Consider the following 16,745-nt stretch of genomic DNA (forward strand, 5'->3'; position numbering starts at 1 on the left):
GTAGGAAAACAAGGGGAGCGAGGAATTATAAAAACTAAGGGAGAAGAGGCTCAAGGAGAAAGTGCTGAACTAATTCAAATGCTGCTCCTGGATCAGGCAAAATGAGGACGGTAGTGGGTTGAATGATGGCCCCGCAAAAGATATGTCCACGTCCTAACCTCCAGAACCTGTGAATGTGACCTTATTTGGCAAAAAAGGGTCTTTGCAGATGTAATTAAGGATCTTGAGATGAGATCATCCTGGGTTATTCGGGTGAGGCCTACATCCAATGACTACTGTCCTTATAAGACTCACACAGACAAGAGGCACGTAGAGAAGAGTAGAAGGCCACGTGAAGATGAAAGCAGAGACTGGAATTATGCAGGGATGCCTGGAGCTGGAAGATGAAAGATTCTCCTCTAGAGCCTTTGCAGAGAGTGTGGCCTTGCTGACACCTTGACTTCAGGCTTCTGGCCTTCAGAACTGCACTGTGAGAAAATAGATTTCTGTCATTTTAAGCCACCAAGGTGGTGGTAATTTGTTACAGCAGCCCTCAGAAACTAATAGAAGAACTGAGAAGTATTTAGTTAGAGATCCTTGGCAACTTTAGAAGGAGTCATTTTGGTGAGATTTAGAAGCAGGAGACAGATTAGGTGGAATGAAAACTGAATGTGGTGTGAGGAAGCAGAGTGAGTGATGTTAGGTAAGTCTTTCAGGAGTATAGTTATTAAAGGAAAGAGGGTGGTAACTAGAGGAGGATGTGGAATACAAGATTCCCCCCGCCCCCACCTTTTTTTTCTTTTAAGATGGGCGAACTAGAGCATCCTTCTCTCCTTGATGAAATCACTCTAATATATAGAAAAGGCTGAAGACACAGGAGTGAAGAGTGCCTAATTAATACTGCAAGGTTCCTGAGAAGGCTGGAAGTTATGGAATCTATAGCAGAAGTGGAGGGTCCTAGACTCAACTGTAACAGGAAGTTAGTAGGAGAGGATGACTGTATATGAAAATAAGTCATGGCTAACCAGATGCAGTTATACTTCCTGGCCTTCTTTGCAGCTAAGTATCGCTATATGACTAGGCTTTAGCCGGTAGGTGTGAGTGGAAGCGATAAGTGTAGCTTCGAGATCAAGCTTTTAAAGGAGAGGAGTGGACTTTCTGTTTCTATTGCCCCTTCCTGCAGTCTGGAATGTGGATGAGAGGGTAAGTCATCTTCAACTACACAGTAAGTGTAACATGCTGGGATGGAAGAAGCCTAGGTCAAGATGGAAGAAGCCTAGGTCTCCTATACCATCAAGCCATTTTACCATCCCTGGTTCTTCTACATGAGAAAGAGCAAATCTACAATCCTAAATCCCTATAATTTTTTTCTCTGTTATCATAGCAACCTAGCCTGCATCTTAACTAACACAGTAGATTTGTAGATTTTATGGGGAGCTGCTGTCTAATAGTTTCTATTTTCTCTGTGAAGTTGGAGACCTGATTATCAGAGAGTGAAGTATGTGTGTGTGTGAGTGTGTGTGTGTGTGTGTGTGTGTGTGTGTGTGTGAGTGGATGGGATTTAGGAATCAAGGTGGTTTAAGAAAACTGAAATACAATGGGAGAAGGAAAGTAGAAGCTGTAATATTACTATTATATTCTAGGAGTAATACTACAGGAGAATGTTGAAGGTCCACTTGAGAGTTGGTGACCATGGATTTCTAGTGGTATCAATCATTTTCTCTAGCAGAGCTCAGCTGGTTGGATGCATTATGGAGAATGTTTAGTTTATCAAAAGTTGTGATTTTATCGGATGAGTGGGATGGAAAAACAGAGGGAAAAGGGTGAACTAATAGACCATGAAGCCTCAGTTGGATATGGAGAGGAGAGGGGAACCATGAGGTAGGTGACAAAGTCTAAAGCGAACAATAGGTAAGCTCCAGAAGATTGGTAGTTGTTAGCAATGACAAAGGGAAGAGGATAGCACAATGTATGCATGAGTTTCATGGGAGCAGAGGGTCTACTGAGTGAAGAAGTGTCAGTGAGAACAGAAGACCCCAACTCTGTGATACATGGGTCGTGGGAGGATGAAAAGCCACCTCTTGAGAGGTCTGCAGAGGATGCACCATCCTTAGGGGACTTCTGGTCTTTGTTAGTACAGGAGCTAGGGGAGTGTTCAAAGAAGTCAAGGACATGAGTTTGCTGATCTTGGAAAAAGAGTTGCAGAAAACAAAACTCCTCTGAGAAACTTTCCTTAATCCCACAAGTCTGGGTTAGGTGCTCAGCCAGAATCCTTTGTACCTCATCATGGTAATTCTTACAATTACATGTCTTGTAATTGCTGCTTTGCTTGTCTATATTCCAAGGGTCTGGCTCCTGCCTCTTTCTCGAACAGTTTCTCAAATCACTTTCCACACTACTCTCATCACTTATTTTCTCTCCTTTCTTTTATGCTCCATACCATACCATACTGGTTGCTGTCAGTTCCAACTTAGGATGACCCATGTGTGTCCTCCATTGGGTTTTCAATGACCGATTTTCAAAAGCAGATCACCGGGCCTTTTTTCTGAGGTGCCTCTGGGTGGACTTTAACCACCAACCTTTTGGTTAGCAGCTTAGCGCATTAACCATTTGCACCATCCAGGGACCCCTCTTTATGTTCAAGGCATCTTGAATTGCTTATAGTTTCCTTGTACATGCCACATTGTCCCTCATCTTTGTACCTTGCTCATATTCTCCCCTTTGACGAAATGCAGGTGGACGATGGGAGGTGAAAGTTAGGAGATGGTGGGTGCACATTGCTTTCAAAATGATGGCTTGTAAAGGGGGAAATAAAACAAGTAATAGCTAGAGTGGAGAATAGGGGTATACCATGAGCATAGACAGAAGGAAGAGGGAATGGAAATGCAGGGTGCTAAGAGGGTAAAAACTGATTTGTCAAAATCAAGAAATTCCACCTATGCCAGGGATAAGCCAGAATTTGTAGGGAATGGGATTTCTCAGGGCCAGGTAACAGAGGGACTTTAGATCAGAGCCAGGAGGGAACTACAAAGTTAATAAAGGTAGCCATAGGAAAGAGACATGGACCCATGATCCTGGAACAAGTCAGGAATCTAAGAGGTCAAGGAAGCAAGTGCAAGAGAGCCTGAACTAGGACCAGGTTCAGTCCTAAAAGAAACTGCCTTCTTTTCTGAGTCCAGCTTTGACCTGCCAAGGTTGTCAGTTTTTGTTGTTTTTTTTTTGGAGTGGGGGTGTTGCTGGACTACCTAGATTGACTCTTGTAGCTAGAACAATTTACCTTTCTCTTGGGGAAGTCTCTATCACCCATTCTATTGGGCACTGGCCCAAGCTTGGACACATGCTCTTTCTTTCAATATTCTATATCACATTTGAGATAAGATGAGAATGTTTAAACATCACTTCAATAAAGATCCAGGGGAAACAATTAGAGAGAATATAGTGCTTAACACACAGCTGGATAACTTGTTTTATAAGGTACTGTTTATAATGGTAGCTTGAAGGCCCACAAAATATTAGCGCTTTACCTAGGAGACTCAGTGTTCTTTACACACATAGTGGTGTGAGGGTCAGGTAATAAGCTCTGCCTCCAGTACCCCTGGCTCTGACACACACACATGCAGCTGGGATCCAGTGCTAGGAGAGAAGCCAGTCACACTTTCATCCTCTGTGTGCTCAGCTTTCCCATTCTTCTGTGTCTGATTAGAGAACCTCCACTCCCCATCTTTCAAGGCCTTCTTTTCTCTGTGTTTCTATGATCTGCAGACATGCTTCTGTGCTGCACTCCTGCCCACACACTCCCTGCCCACGCGGGAGGCTCTTCTTTTGGAATAATTAAACAAACAGGGAGCAATCGTGCTGGAGCCAGAGCGGGCAGGGATGTTGGGCAGAGGAAAGAAACCAGGGAAGAGGCAGCCTTCAAACCCCCTGGGGATTGTGCTGGGGAGGGAACAGAGGCACAGCTCTAGAGGCTGACTCTGGCTAGAGGTCAGACTTGGCTTCAGGTATGGCTTCTCACGGGGTGGGAAGGGGGGCAAGAGGGGCCTGGATCTACCAGGTCAGAGCCTGCTCTCACGTGAAAGCTAAAAAAAGCCAAAAAGGAGGTCACTCAGACTTTCTATCAAATCCTCCAAGTTATTAGCATCTGGGGCCCTGAGGGACTTGCTGGTGAAGGGAAAGGCTGAAGTCAACAGGCCAAGGTACTGAAACTGGAAAGGCAACGACAGGCACAGAGAAGGTCGGCAGGCCTCTGGGTCCATGAGTTCTGGGGTGAAAAGCACAAGTTGAAGCTGTGGGCAAAGGCAGTCCTGAATGTTTCTGGCAATTCAATAGTGCTGCCCCCAACAGGGCTGCCTTAGGCTCTACATTTGGCACAACCTCCTCTGCAACTTCTCTCAACACTGTTGTACGTTGGCTCCTGCGAAATAATCTGAACAAGGGTTTTCCACAAACCAGTTGAGACCACGAATCCCCAACATTGTTCCCTGTCCCTAAGATTCCATTTCTCCCTGGGTAATTCTCCTCCCAGCTTCACAAGGCAACATAATCCTGAGGCCTGGGAGGGAGCTGGAGGGAGACGAGGGAAATAGTTCCTCGCGCCCTCTGCTGGCCAGATATGGCATTGCCAACACAGACCCGAGGCCCAGCCAGAGGGATGGACAACTTGTGCCCAGCACCTTTAAAAGCACAACATCTGCTTGAGGGACATGAGTGATAGTCATAGATACTATTCATTATTAAGCAATTGCTATATGCCAGATACTTTAAGGTCAGACAGTTTACATTCATGATCTCACTTGCATTTTAATTATCTAAGCATTTCTCTTAACAACCCTGGTATGTTTTATAGAAAGTCTCCCAGCTCATCAGTGATGATTAAGAACTAGAACCCAATTCTGACTGGCTCCAAGAAAATGCTCTTTCCCAGCTGTTGTACCTTAAGGCCAGCCTAATACTCTCCATGGGAGGAACAGTTTGCTTGACTACTCACTGAAAGGCTGATGATTCAAATCCACCCAGCAGCACCAGGGAAGAAAGGCCTGGTGAAGTACTTCTGGAAGATTACAGCCCTTGAAAACCCTATGGAGAGAAGTTCTACACATGGTGTCACCATGAGCCTGAATGGACACAATGTTTTTGTTTTTTTAATACTCTCCCTGACTTGGGCCATGACTCTGACCCTATATCTAACCCAGTTTGACCACTCATCCCTGAGCCTAGCCTCAAGCCAAAACCCAGCTTTTTTGCTCCTGACGCCTAGGGTTTATACTAGATTTTTCCTCAGGTTGAATGGCCCTTTTCCCTAAGAATCTGATTTCTTCCCAAACTTGATACTTTATTTCTGTCTTCTGGGACCAGCAGCCAAACACTCGGAAAGAAAAGGGGGCTGGGGTGAATGGAAGAAGAAGCTTCTGTGCGCAGCTGACTGGGAACACTGAGGAGAGGTGTATGTCCCAAATCTTAGACAGGCTGAGGTGTCGCTGAAGGAGGGAAAGGGGTGAGGCTCTTGGTCCTGCGGGAGGGAGAATAGCTGAGCCAGAAGCAGCATGGGGCTGTCAGCAGAAGGACCCTTGAACAGTTCTTGATGCCGGTGTCGAAATCTAGCAGTGACTCTAAAACTCCTGTCTCCTCCCCCAGCTGCATTTGTACAGACTCCGGAGTTGGAATTGGCAGCTCTTCTCCAGAGCAGTGGGTGGTCCCTTGTCTTTATCTGTAGACCTGAGGTCACACTTCAGTGCACTTGACAGCTTTGCTGTCAAAGTCGGCTGGTGATTCACAAGTTTTGCCCTGTACGACTGGCCCCTTTTCCCTGGTTACTACTGTTACTGCCTGTAGAAGTCATTCTCAAGGAAGGAAGGAGCTTGCCTGGCCTCTGCCTCAAGCTGAGGTAATCCCTTTCTTTATCTCCCTGAAAGAAGCGATATGACAGGCCTAGGTTTCATTCCATGTGTCTTAGGAGCCCTGCGATATTGGGCAAGTTATCTCATCTACCAAAGGACCCCTGGTGGCACTCAGCTGTTAACTGAAAAATCAGTGGTTCGAACCCACCAGCCACTCTGCAGTAGAAAAGACCTGGCGATCTGCTCCAGTAAAGATTTCAGCCTAGGAAATCCTATGGGGCAGTTCTATTTTGGCTTATAGAGTTGCTACGAGTTGGAATCAACTTGACAGCACACAACAAGAACATCTAATCTCCCAGAGCCTGAGTTTCCTCATTTTAAAAAGGGGATAATAATAGCATCTTTATTACATAGTTGTAAGGATTCATTGGAACTATACATTTAAAATACTTAGCCCAGGACCTGGCACAAAGTAATCTTTCAGTAAAGGGTATCTTTTTAGTTGCTGTATGGGCTTCAGTTTCCTGATCTGGAAAAATGAGCATAATAATAGTATAAACTTCCTAACAATGTTATAAGGACCAAAGGAGACATATAGTGCAGTTATGAAATGATTCCATTAAAAAAAAAAAAAAAACCCAAAACAGTTGTCGTTGAGTTGATTCTGACTCATGTGTCAGAGTAGACCTGTGCGCCATAGGGTTTTCGGTGGCTGATTTTTTTGCAAGTAGGTCACCAGGTTTTTCTTCTGAGGTGCCTGTAGGTGGGCCTTTCGGTTAGTAGCTGAGCCCTTAACGGTTTGCACCATATTGGACACTTCCTTGATCATCTAAATCAGATAAATCTGATTTAGGCTCTTAACTACCTACCTTAGGGGAAACTTAATCACAGTTGTGTTTTGTGGCTTTCTTTCTGCTCTCTCTTCCACCAGTTTAGGGTCTTGCAAAAGCTTCTTGGAGTTTTGTATAGGACAGAAAATCTGGGACAGGGCCTCTGGTCTTCAGACCATGCTGGTTATGCTAGTATGTTATGTGCCTTGCGTAAACCTGCACACACCCTAGGGGGTGCTGCTCTGAGGCTCCCAGGCCAGCTTGGGGACAGGTGTGCACATTGTAGTATGACAATGAAAAGCTTATTTTCAGCTCCCTAAATCCCTGATGTACCACTAAAATGGCCTTAACAACATACTCATGCATTCTAGCTTAACATGATTTTGGGGCAGAGATGATAGGAAAACACCTCAACTGTGAGTCTCTATCTGCTTCAACTCCCATCCCTTTGGTTAGCAAATATATATCTGAGTACCTACCATGTGCCTGGTAGATGAACAAGATAGACCCAGTGCCAGCCTTATGGATCTTACAGTTGTGAGACAGATATCACAAAATAACTACATATTTGAACATGATTAGAAGTACAGTAAATCCAATAAACCCTCATAGTCTCTTCTGACACCTCACTCCAGTCACAGCCTCAGTTCCTATGACCATTTGAGAAAGTTTTCCTCTGAGTCCTCCATGTATGAGCCCATTTATGTTACTTGCATCCACCATATCTTAAAGGTTGGTTAACCCTGGGGACACCAGCAGCTTTGGGAGAAAAGTATCCTGGCCGCACTTGGCCGATCCACATGGATTTAACAATCACAGTCAGCAGATGCTCCCCACACAACACTGTCCTCACAGCACAGAAGGCCCTACCTGACATTTTCTTGTACCACCTGGCACAGCTGAAACCCAATGACCGGCCAGTCTCTGGAGGAGCTGAATTTGTGCCCCAGGGTGAATTTAATTCAGAGATGATATCAGTTCTCCTCCCCACAGACCCTACAACACCTTCCCTGCCCCAAACTTGCAGACCTCCTTCCAAGGTATATTGAAGTTACTGGGACAAAACTCTCAGAGCCCTCATCTCCAATTGTCGCCATCCATGGTGTTTTACTTTACTAGACTCCGTTTTCCACCCTACATTGTGGAATACTCTATTGAGAAGGAGGGCTGGATTTCTGCCAGCACCAAGACCAGTTCCAACAATGGCGTAGTAGGATAATGTCAGAAGAGTGGTCCTGGGAACTATTCTCCCCTTGGAATCAGCCCTGAACACAGAAAAGCCCTGGCCCCAGGCTCCAGGGCTGGGCCAGGGAAAGAAGAAAGGAGCAGAGGTATCTTCTTTAGTCCATTAGACTAGACCAAACTGCTTAAAACCGAAAAACCAAACATGTTGCTGTTGAGTTGATGCCAACTGATAGCGACCCATATGTTACAGAGTAGAACTGCTGCATAGGGTTTTCTTGGCTGTAATCTCTATGGAAGCAGATTGTCAGGCCTTTCTTCTGCAGCATTGTGGGGTAGGTTCAAGCTACTAACCTTTAGGTTTGTAGTTGAGCGCAAACCATTTGTGCCACCAGGGACCTCTTCAGACCCCTTGTTGTTTTTGTGTGCCTTAGAGCCCACAAATTTGAGAACACACACTCTGGTGCAAGATGCAAAAGCCAGCATGTGTGTGCAAGTATGTCTATGAAAGCCTGTGCACACTTACTGCAGTGTGATGCATGAACATGCTTTGCCTTGGTCCTGTACTGATTCTCAGTGCATCAGGTACTCTGGACTCTTTGAAGCCAAGCCCCCAACTACTACGCAGCTTATGCCCCTGGCCCCTGTAACTGAATTCAGACAGAATTCATCCTGGCCCACCATCACCTTTGCCTCCTGTAGCCTAGCCCCTCAGCCCCATAAATGCTTAGCGAGGAGGCAAATACTTTATTAAAGAGCAACTTGCAGGATACACTTGCAAACTGCCCATACTATGGGACATTTAAAGGACATCTTGGACCAGAGGGCCCTAGGTGTGCTTTTATGTGTTCACAAGTGCATACACACCTGTGGAAGACATCTATGTGCCTACTGGTGTACTGCTGTCAGCATACGTGTGTTTATGGTGTGCATGACTGAATGTGAATGTGGTATGTGGGTGTAAGGCATATCTATGCTTGTGAGAAAGCAGGAGTGCCCTTAGAATGGGAACTCCAGAGCACTTTTATATGGAATGCACAGTCTTGGGGCCAGTGTGTGTGTATGTGTGCAAATGGGTGTGTGTGTGTGTGTGTGTATTGGTGAATGGGGAGTGAATGCATGCTATACACCTACATTTCTGGCTGGGCACCTACACATCCAATTTGCTCCCATCTCTGTGACCTAGCAGGCAGCATGGTGGACTGTCTGCAGACAGGCTTTCCGACAACTCTGCATTCACTTGGAGGTGAGGGTCCTGGGGAGGGAGAGGAGGTCACTCCAGGCCTGGAGGTCCCTCTTGGCTGGCCCTGCCCTCCTCAGTCTTCGAAGTCCCTTCCCCAGGCTCCCCCTCATCATCGGCATCAGCCATGCCCTCCGGCATTGGCCACTCTTGAGTCTGCCACTCCAGCCGTTCTATACGGTAAGCGATTTTGAGTGCGCTGGACTCCAGCTCAGCCAGGAGGCGAGCGAACTTGGTCTGTAGGTCATCAAGCTGCTGGTCCAGGCCTCGAAGCCGAGACTCTGTGGCCTCCTGCAGGGCGATCTCAGCTGCCTCAGCATTCACGTCGAGCTTGTTCATCTTGAGCAGGATCTCCCGGCCTTTCTCCTCCATGACGGCCTGGGCCTGTGGATACTCGCTCAGCACCTCCCGCAGGTCCTCCTTGCTCAGACAGAACAGGTCTGAATAACCCAGGCTCTTGATGTTGGCTGTGCGACGGTTCCCAGACATGTTCCCTGTGGTCCATGGGCAGACAGATGGGAGGGGATAGTTAGCCGGGGTTGGGGGTGTGGTGTGTGGCATTTCACTCCTAAACCAGGGCCCCTAACTCCATTTGACCTTTCTTCCTCCCTGATTAATTCTTTCATTCAGTATTGCATTGGGGGCCAGGCCTTGTGCTGAGCATCAGCAACCTGCCTCTAAGAATTCACAGTATAGAGGAGATAGACATTTAAATGGAGAGTTACATAACAGTATGGCTGGCGCAGTGTAGACATATGAGTAGAGTACTGTGGGGAAACAGGCAAAGAGCCTTCTAATGAGCTGGAAGGCAGAGAACTTAGGGAAGCCTTCCTGGGATGCCTGAACTGAGAAGGAGGTAACTAGGGGAAGAGGAGTAGGGGAAAGGCGGAAGGACAATCTAGGCAGAGGGAGGAGCATGAGCAGAGTAATGGATGTAAAAAAGAGTTAGGTGGATGCAGAAAACAGTGAGCAGTTCAGAGTGGCTGAAGTGGAGAGTGTGAGAAGAGTAGAGAGAGGAGGAGAGGGGCCAGGCCATGCTGGGCCTTGAAGCCATGGCAGAGAGTTCAGACTTTATGCCGAGGGCAGTGGGAAACTATTGAGCTATTTAGTGGGGGAGTTATATGGTATCATGTGTATTTTAGAAAGATGTTGGGAGATGATGAGATAGGTTAGGCCAAATGCTGCAAGGTCTCATAGTTAGAAGGGACCTTAGAAAGGGGAAGGAGAGCTACTGCTTATTGAGCACTTACTATGTGCCAGCCACTGTGCAGCGTGCCATATAGCTTGTTGAATCCTCACAAAGAACACTTTGCGTTTTTAACATCATCCCCATTCGGGAAGTGAGGAAACTGAAGCCTAGAAAGGGAAGTGAATTGTCTAAGGTCAAGCAGACCCAAGCGACTGCATGCAGGATGTTGAGCTTGAGGGGGTTCTTGGAGGACAGATGTGCAGCCTTCTGAAACACTAAAAGGTGGGACCTCCAGGCTGAGAGAGGCCTGGAACATCTGCCAGTCTAGAGCACATCCAGCTTCCGTCTGAACATCAATGAGGGTGTGTGCATCCCTTTTCCAGGGAGTGAGGGTTTTTTTTTCTGTTTTTTAAGTCTGTAATCAGGCTTAACAAGTCCTACTGCATATGACTGATGGGAAGAGTGAATGAATGAGTAATGAATAAAAGAATAAATAATAATTAAAAAAATGTGGCCAGCCTAGAGTTGATGTTAAGTAAGAGGGAATTCCCTCTTGTCTTCCTTTCCCGTTGGCTGTGAGAAAGTTGTTCCTTGTATTGATCTCAAGTGTGTGTTCCTTATTACATGTGTAACCTTCCAAGTTACCTAACCTCTCTCTGTGCTTTAACTTCCTTATCTTTAAAACAGGGATAAGAATAATACCTGCCTCATATAGTTGTGAGAATTCAATGAGTTGATACATGTTAACCACTTAGAACAGGGTAGTAAGCACGCAATAAATATGAACTATTATTATTATGGAGTACCTGGGTGGCGCAAATGGTTAAGCGCTCAACTACGAGCCAAAAAGTTGGTGGTCTGAACACACCCAGGGACACCTCAGAAGACAGGTCTGGTGATCTGCTTCTGAAAGGTCACAGCCTTGAAAACTCTATGGAGCAGTTCTACTCTGCACACCTGGAGCCACCATGAGTTGGACTCAACAGCAATTAACAACACTACTATTGTTATTATCTCTGTCACTTTCCACTCGTCTGTTGATGTCTTGGATCAATACCCACAGAGCATGTCTCTTCCCTCTTTTAAAGACCCACTCTGCTCACTGACTTTGGCTCAGCTTTTTCTCTGGAAACATACCCTCCGTGTCCTGCTTCTTTCTGTCCTTATCCCTCTAATGACTCAGGTATGGGCTAGGTTTCCTTCATCTATAAGCCCTGAAGTACCATCTATCCCAGCATTGGGTTCTGCTGTTCTCACCTCCCTTCCCCCAGTCCTGTCCCCAGAACAAATGCTGGTGTTGCCTACCTTTGATGTTGATGATGCTGATCTCCCCAAAGTAGAGCCCTGCACTGAGCACGGCATACTGTGTGACGCCATCGTCTGCCACCACTGCCAGTTGACCCTCACGGATGATGTACATCTCTCGGCCAATGTCTCCCTTGCGGCAGACATACTCGCCTGGGGAGTAGGTCTGGGGCTGCAGCTTCAACACCAGCTCCTCCAGCAGGCTGGCCTCACAGTTCTGGAAGATCTGTACCCGGCTCAGAGTGGACAGGTGTACGGACACGGCTACTTCTGCCCGCAGCCGTTCAGGTAAGTGCTGTAAGATGGCTACCTCATTGGTCATCTTCTTGTTGATCTGCAGATGCTGGTACCTGGGGGCAAGGGCAGTGCAAACTCCTTACCAGGCCCCTACAGGTATGTCACCATCCCCACCCATCAGGGCTCAGCTCAGCTTTAGCCAAGAGCCCAACCACTGTGAGATCTCACAGGGGGTGTGGAAGTACCTACCAGTTGGCTGATGAATATCTTCAGTCCACAATCCCTTTTCCTGGTCACAGATGTGTGTGATCTCTTCTCCCTCCCCTAGGGCATGGAAGCCTCCACCACTTGACGGTGGATGAGATACCCTTTACCTCTTGTCAGGCGCTACCCCACCCATCAGTGACATGACTTGTACCATCCCATTGATTGCTACTTCAATCACCAAGCCCCCTTCCCCCCTAGAGCCCCTCTGCTATGGCCAATTATGTGACACTTCCAGTTTTGGTGTCCACGACATGGACTACCATGACATAGCCAATCATCTTTTTGTTGACCATTTCCAGGGGAGTATTGCTCTTCTCTTCCCTTCCCTTTCTGAGCCCTATTATGCAGTGGCAGTTCCCCATTCCCTGGTCTCCACTTTAATCTTGAGGGGACCCTCTATGTGGAAGGCTGTCTCTCCAGGCCTCTGGTACATGAGTGCCTCTCCCTATCACTCTCTTATCCACCCTTTCCCCCAGTCCGGGTCCCTTTAGTGGAGAACATCATTTTCCAAGCCCTGCCCAATGAATGCAACATCTTGACTGCCCTTCCTGGCCCACCATGCAATAAGAACCCAGCCATCTCCCTCTGGTTCTACCACATACACCCCTCCCAGTCCTGGTATGGGACCCCAGCGTCCTCACCAGTCGATAACTCGTCGTTCCAGCTGAAGATTGACGTGCTGCAGTTTCATGTACTTCTTGACGAGTGCGTGGTCCGGGTAGAAAGCTGCGTCTGCAGTGTTCATGTTGTAGATGACAGAGCTCATGCTACCCATGATGGTGGCAAAGCCCATGACGGCCAGCAGGAAGTCACCCACCATGAAGAGGTACTCCTCCTCTCGGTCGGGTAGTGGCGTGTCACCCACAGTAGTCAGGATCAGCGTGGAGAAGTAAAAGCTGTAGAGGTACTGGCGCCGCAGGCGTTCAAAACCAGGCTGCGCGGGGTCTGGGTACACCCATGCGTCACGCCCGAAGCCCAGGTACTGGGATAGGGCAAAGTACAGGCAGCTGTTCCAATGGATGACTACAAAAATGTAAATCATCAGTTTGGCAATGCGGAAGGCATTTGGGTAAGCCGTGCGGGTCTCCGTGCGGTCGAAGGCCTCGAAGAGGCGAGACACACGCAGAAAACGGTTTAGCCTCAGCGTGGGTGTGTGTGGGCCCAGCCGCAAGTAGGCCAAGTCTGTGGGCATCAGGGAAGCCAGGTCGAACATGAAGCTCCATGTGCGAACATAGCGGCTGGAGATCCTACCCTTGTTCACCACCAGGATGCCCTGTTCCAAGAATCCTGGGGGGAGAAGGGGAGGACGGGCCAGGGTCGACCACAGAATGAGGTTAACTATAGGTGTGGGTCAGAACACCCACCTGCTCCAGTAACGGAGGGTGACAGGCCAGTGTAGGACAGGAAGACAGTCATAGGGCTGAGGGGTGGGGGGTGGGGTGGGGTCATAGCCTTGCTCCAGGGTTTCTAAGGTGAGCTTGGGGCTGTTGTCAAGCATAGAGGCATGTGGCAGTGCTGTTAGGAAAGGGGTCACTCTCTTGTTACTAAGAGGTCAATGCGGAAGGGAACAAGGAACAAAGGGTCAGCCCTCAAACCCACTGACCGGTGTGGAAGCGCACCACTATGTCCAGTAGGTAGAGTAGGTCACTCGTGTAGTCCAGCACCAGCCACACCACCAGATAACCTTGCTGCAAGTCAGGGAAGCAGGCTCTACAGGGACGGGATAGAGGGATTGGCTCAAGGGCACACTCTCTGTGGGAGGCGAGGACTGTCTCCTCAGGTCCCTCAGCACTTTGCGGCGCAGTTCCTCCCGCCAGCCCCGCCCCTCCTTCGGCCCACCCCAAGGGCCCACCCCTCTGCTGGGCCTCCCTCTTCCGCCCTCTTCGCTCCTTAAGGCCCTCTCTTAGGGCTCTCGCCAAACCTGCACACGACGATGATGAGGTTGTACATTACTGGGAAGACCATTGTGTTCAGCCACCAGTAGTAGTAATCCCCGGATGGGTCCAGGACAGGCAGTGACTTCCTGTGGGGCAGGAGGGGAGGTCGTGCTTCATTTATTCACCAGACATTCAATGCTGTGGGAGTGTGTGTGTGACTGGGGGAGCCAAGACGAATCAGGCCATACCATCTAGTGAGGCAGACAGACCCGACACAGGCGACTAGGACCTCTCACCTGGCCTTGGACGGGGCAGGAGGGCTGGACTTCGTTGTCTTCACTTTGTTGTCCTGACTCATGGTTTTGTGGCCTGGTGCTGGTGTGTGAGATATCCAGGGCCTCTACCTGAAGGCAGCTTCTGGAGGTGGGGGCTAGTGCCTGACAGCCTGGAAGAGGCTGCCCTCAGCTCCAGCTTGGACTTCTCTGTCTTTGGCTTCCGAAGCTCTTAGCAACACAACCAAGGCCAGCTACAAAAGGGGTGGAGGCGATGTGGCTCCAGCACCCCGCCCTGTCTCCCAGGGCCTGTGCTGACACCTGCCCTGTTAAACACCTCTAATGAGGTCCTTGGAGAAGGTGGGGGGGGGGGGTGTGCTTCACAGGTAAGACTGGGCCTTGTTTCTGCTGGATATACTGCCCATCTCTTCCTCTTCTGTCCTCCACCCCCAAGCTGAGCTACATAGGGGCCCTCTAGGTCAGGAGCCCTGACTTCCAGTGCAGGCTCAGACACTCACTCTGTTACCTTATGCAAGTTCCCTGCTTGGGCCTCATTATTTACTCATTTAACAACTATTTACTGAAGGGTTCCTCTGTGTCAGGTGCTGAACTAGTCTCCAGGGACAGAGATGCCTCTCACATCAGATGTAAGCTGTATCTGTTTACATTGTCTGTATCCTTATCTATATCCACACCCATGCTTACTCCTTCCTGCTGATTCCAGGATGAAAGGGTGATCCTATACTGCCTTTGTCCCCATTCCCTTCCTGTTACCTTTAGTTCCTGAGCCCACTAGGTATTCCGTGTGTTTTCTGGATCCTCAGCCTCTTTCAACATTTCCCTTTCTGTGAAATGCTCAAATCTCTCCCATACCAAAACAAACAAAAAACCTAAAAATTCTCCCTCAACCTCATGTCCCTTTTACTACCATCATCTCTCTCAGTCAAAAGTCATAATCAGAGCACCCTCTGTGCCAGGCCAGTATTGTGCTCAGCACTGGGGATAAAAGATAAATGAGACACATTCTCTGCTTTTCAAAATCTCACAGCCTGGTAGGGGAAACAGTCAGGTAAATATACAATTATACATTAGTCTGATGAGTACTTTATTAGGCGGATAACAGAGGGCTATTACAATACATAGGAAGGGCCCTACCTGAGCCTGGCTTCTTCAGGAAAAATAGAAGTTAGCCAGTTATAGAGAGAGATGGGAGGGTGAAGAGCACTTACGGCAGAGTGCACAGAGTGTGCAAAGGCATACCAATACCAGTTGCCTTAGAGCTGATTCCTACTCATGGTAACCCCATGTGTTGCAGAGTAGAACTGTGCTCCATAGGGGTCATGAAGTAAAGGTCAGTCAAGGCTGTGTGACCTTTTGGAAGCAGACCACCGGGCCTTTTTTCCTAGGTGCTTCTGAGTGGGTTCAAATTGCTAGCCTTAGTCAAGCACTTAACTGTTTGTACCACCCAGGGACTTTGTGCAAAGGCATCAAAAAGCATGGGTGACTAGGGGGACAGCAATTTTGTTTTTTTAGAGGATCTGAGTGGGGAGTGGAGCCCTGGTGGCATAGTGGTTAAGCATTCGACTGCTAACCTAAAGGTCGGCCGTTCGAATCCACCATTTGCTCCTTGCAAACTCTATGGGGCAGTTCTACTCTGTCTTATAGGGTCACTGTAAGTTGGAATTGATACAACGGCAACGGGTTTGGTTTGGTTTGGAGAGGGGAGTGGTGAGACAGGAGACTGAATAGGTGAGCAGCGGTCAGCTCGGGGAGAGCTTTGTCAGCCGTGTTACAAAGCTTGGATTTTGTCTGAAGGCAGTGGACAACCTGAGAAATGTTTTGCACAGTTAAGTGATATGGTTATGTTTGTGTTTTTGGTGACTTTCTTGGAAGAAACATCTATAGTCCCCAAACATTTTACTTTATTTTATGAAACTTCTTTTTTCCCTTGGCTTCTGTGACACCATGATTTCTTGGTTTTCTGTTTATTTCTTCCTAGTTTCTTTCTGGGCCCCTCTGCCCATCCCTTTTATGTTGGTGTTTCTTAGTTCGGACTCTGTCCTAGGCCTTCCTCTCTTTCCACCCTCCTGACTCTGGCCAACCTCCAACACCCACAGGATTTCTTTTCCCATCTAATGACTCCCAAGAACTCCTCCTGAGCTACAGACACATGTACACCACTAACTGCTCACTGGATGTTCCACAGGCACCTTCAACTCACTGGGTCTAAAACTGAGCTCGTTATCCCACCCCCAACCCCTCACCTGCTCTTTCTCCTGTGGCCTCTCAGCCAGAAAACCTAGCATCAATATTTTTTATTGTTATTGTATAACTTTGTGGCAGTTTTATAAAATAGCCACAAATTCTTTGATGTTTCTTCCTTGGGACTGCTTCAACCAATAGAACAGAGCAGAAATGATGCTGTGTGTTTTCGGAGCCATAAAAGACCATGCAGTTTCCTCTTGGTTCTCATGGAACACTCACTGTCTGGAAGCTGCCTCTCAGGATGCTCCCTCTTGGAACCTAGCAG

General features: G+C 47.9%; 1 protein-coding gene across 1 annotated transcript; it reads right to left on the reverse strand.

Annotated features, from left to right (window-relative positions):
* Nucleotides 1–9,036: 9,036 nt before the first annotated feature.
* On the reverse strand, nt 9,037–14,402 carry CNGA4 (cyclic nucleotide gated channel subunit alpha 4). Its single transcript, XM_004389068.1, has 6 exons — nt 14,240–14,402; nt 13,988–14,089; nt 13,670–13,776; nt 12,708–13,353; nt 11,563–11,912; nt 9,037–9,562 (listed from the first exon to the last, which is right to left on the reverse strand). The coding sequence occupies exons 1-6, from the start codon at nt 14,299–14,301 to the stop codon at nt 9,102–9,104; spliced, it is 1,728 nt and encodes a 575-aa protein (XP_004389125.1). The 5' UTR covers nt 14,302–14,402; the 3' UTR covers nt 9,037–9,101.
* Nucleotides 14,403–16,745: the final 2,343 nt, after the last annotated feature.

Source organism: Trichechus manatus, unplaced genomic scaffold, assembly GCF_000243295.1.
Source record: "Trichechus manatus latirostris isolate Lorelei unplaced genomic scaffold, TriManLat1.0 scaffold00232, whole genome shotgun sequence".
Classification (NCBI taxonomy): domain Eukaryota; kingdom Metazoa; phylum Chordata; class Mammalia; order Sirenia; family Trichechidae; genus Trichechus; species Trichechus manatus.

Excerpts from the sequence above, each read along its gene's own strand:
- CNGA4 (XM_004389068.1), bottom strand. The coding sequence starts at position 14,301 with ATGAGTCAGGACAACAAAGTGAAGACAACGAAGTCCAGCCCTCCTGCC. Across the intron at positions 11,913-12,707 it reads GAACGACGAGTTATCGACTG|GTACCAGCATCTGCAGATCA; the intron begins GTGAGGACGCTG and ends CCTTGCCCCCAG. Across the intron at positions 9,563-11,562 it reads CAGCATCATCAACATCAAAG|GGAACATGTCTGGGAACCGT; the intron begins GTAGGCAACACC and ends CATGGACCACAG.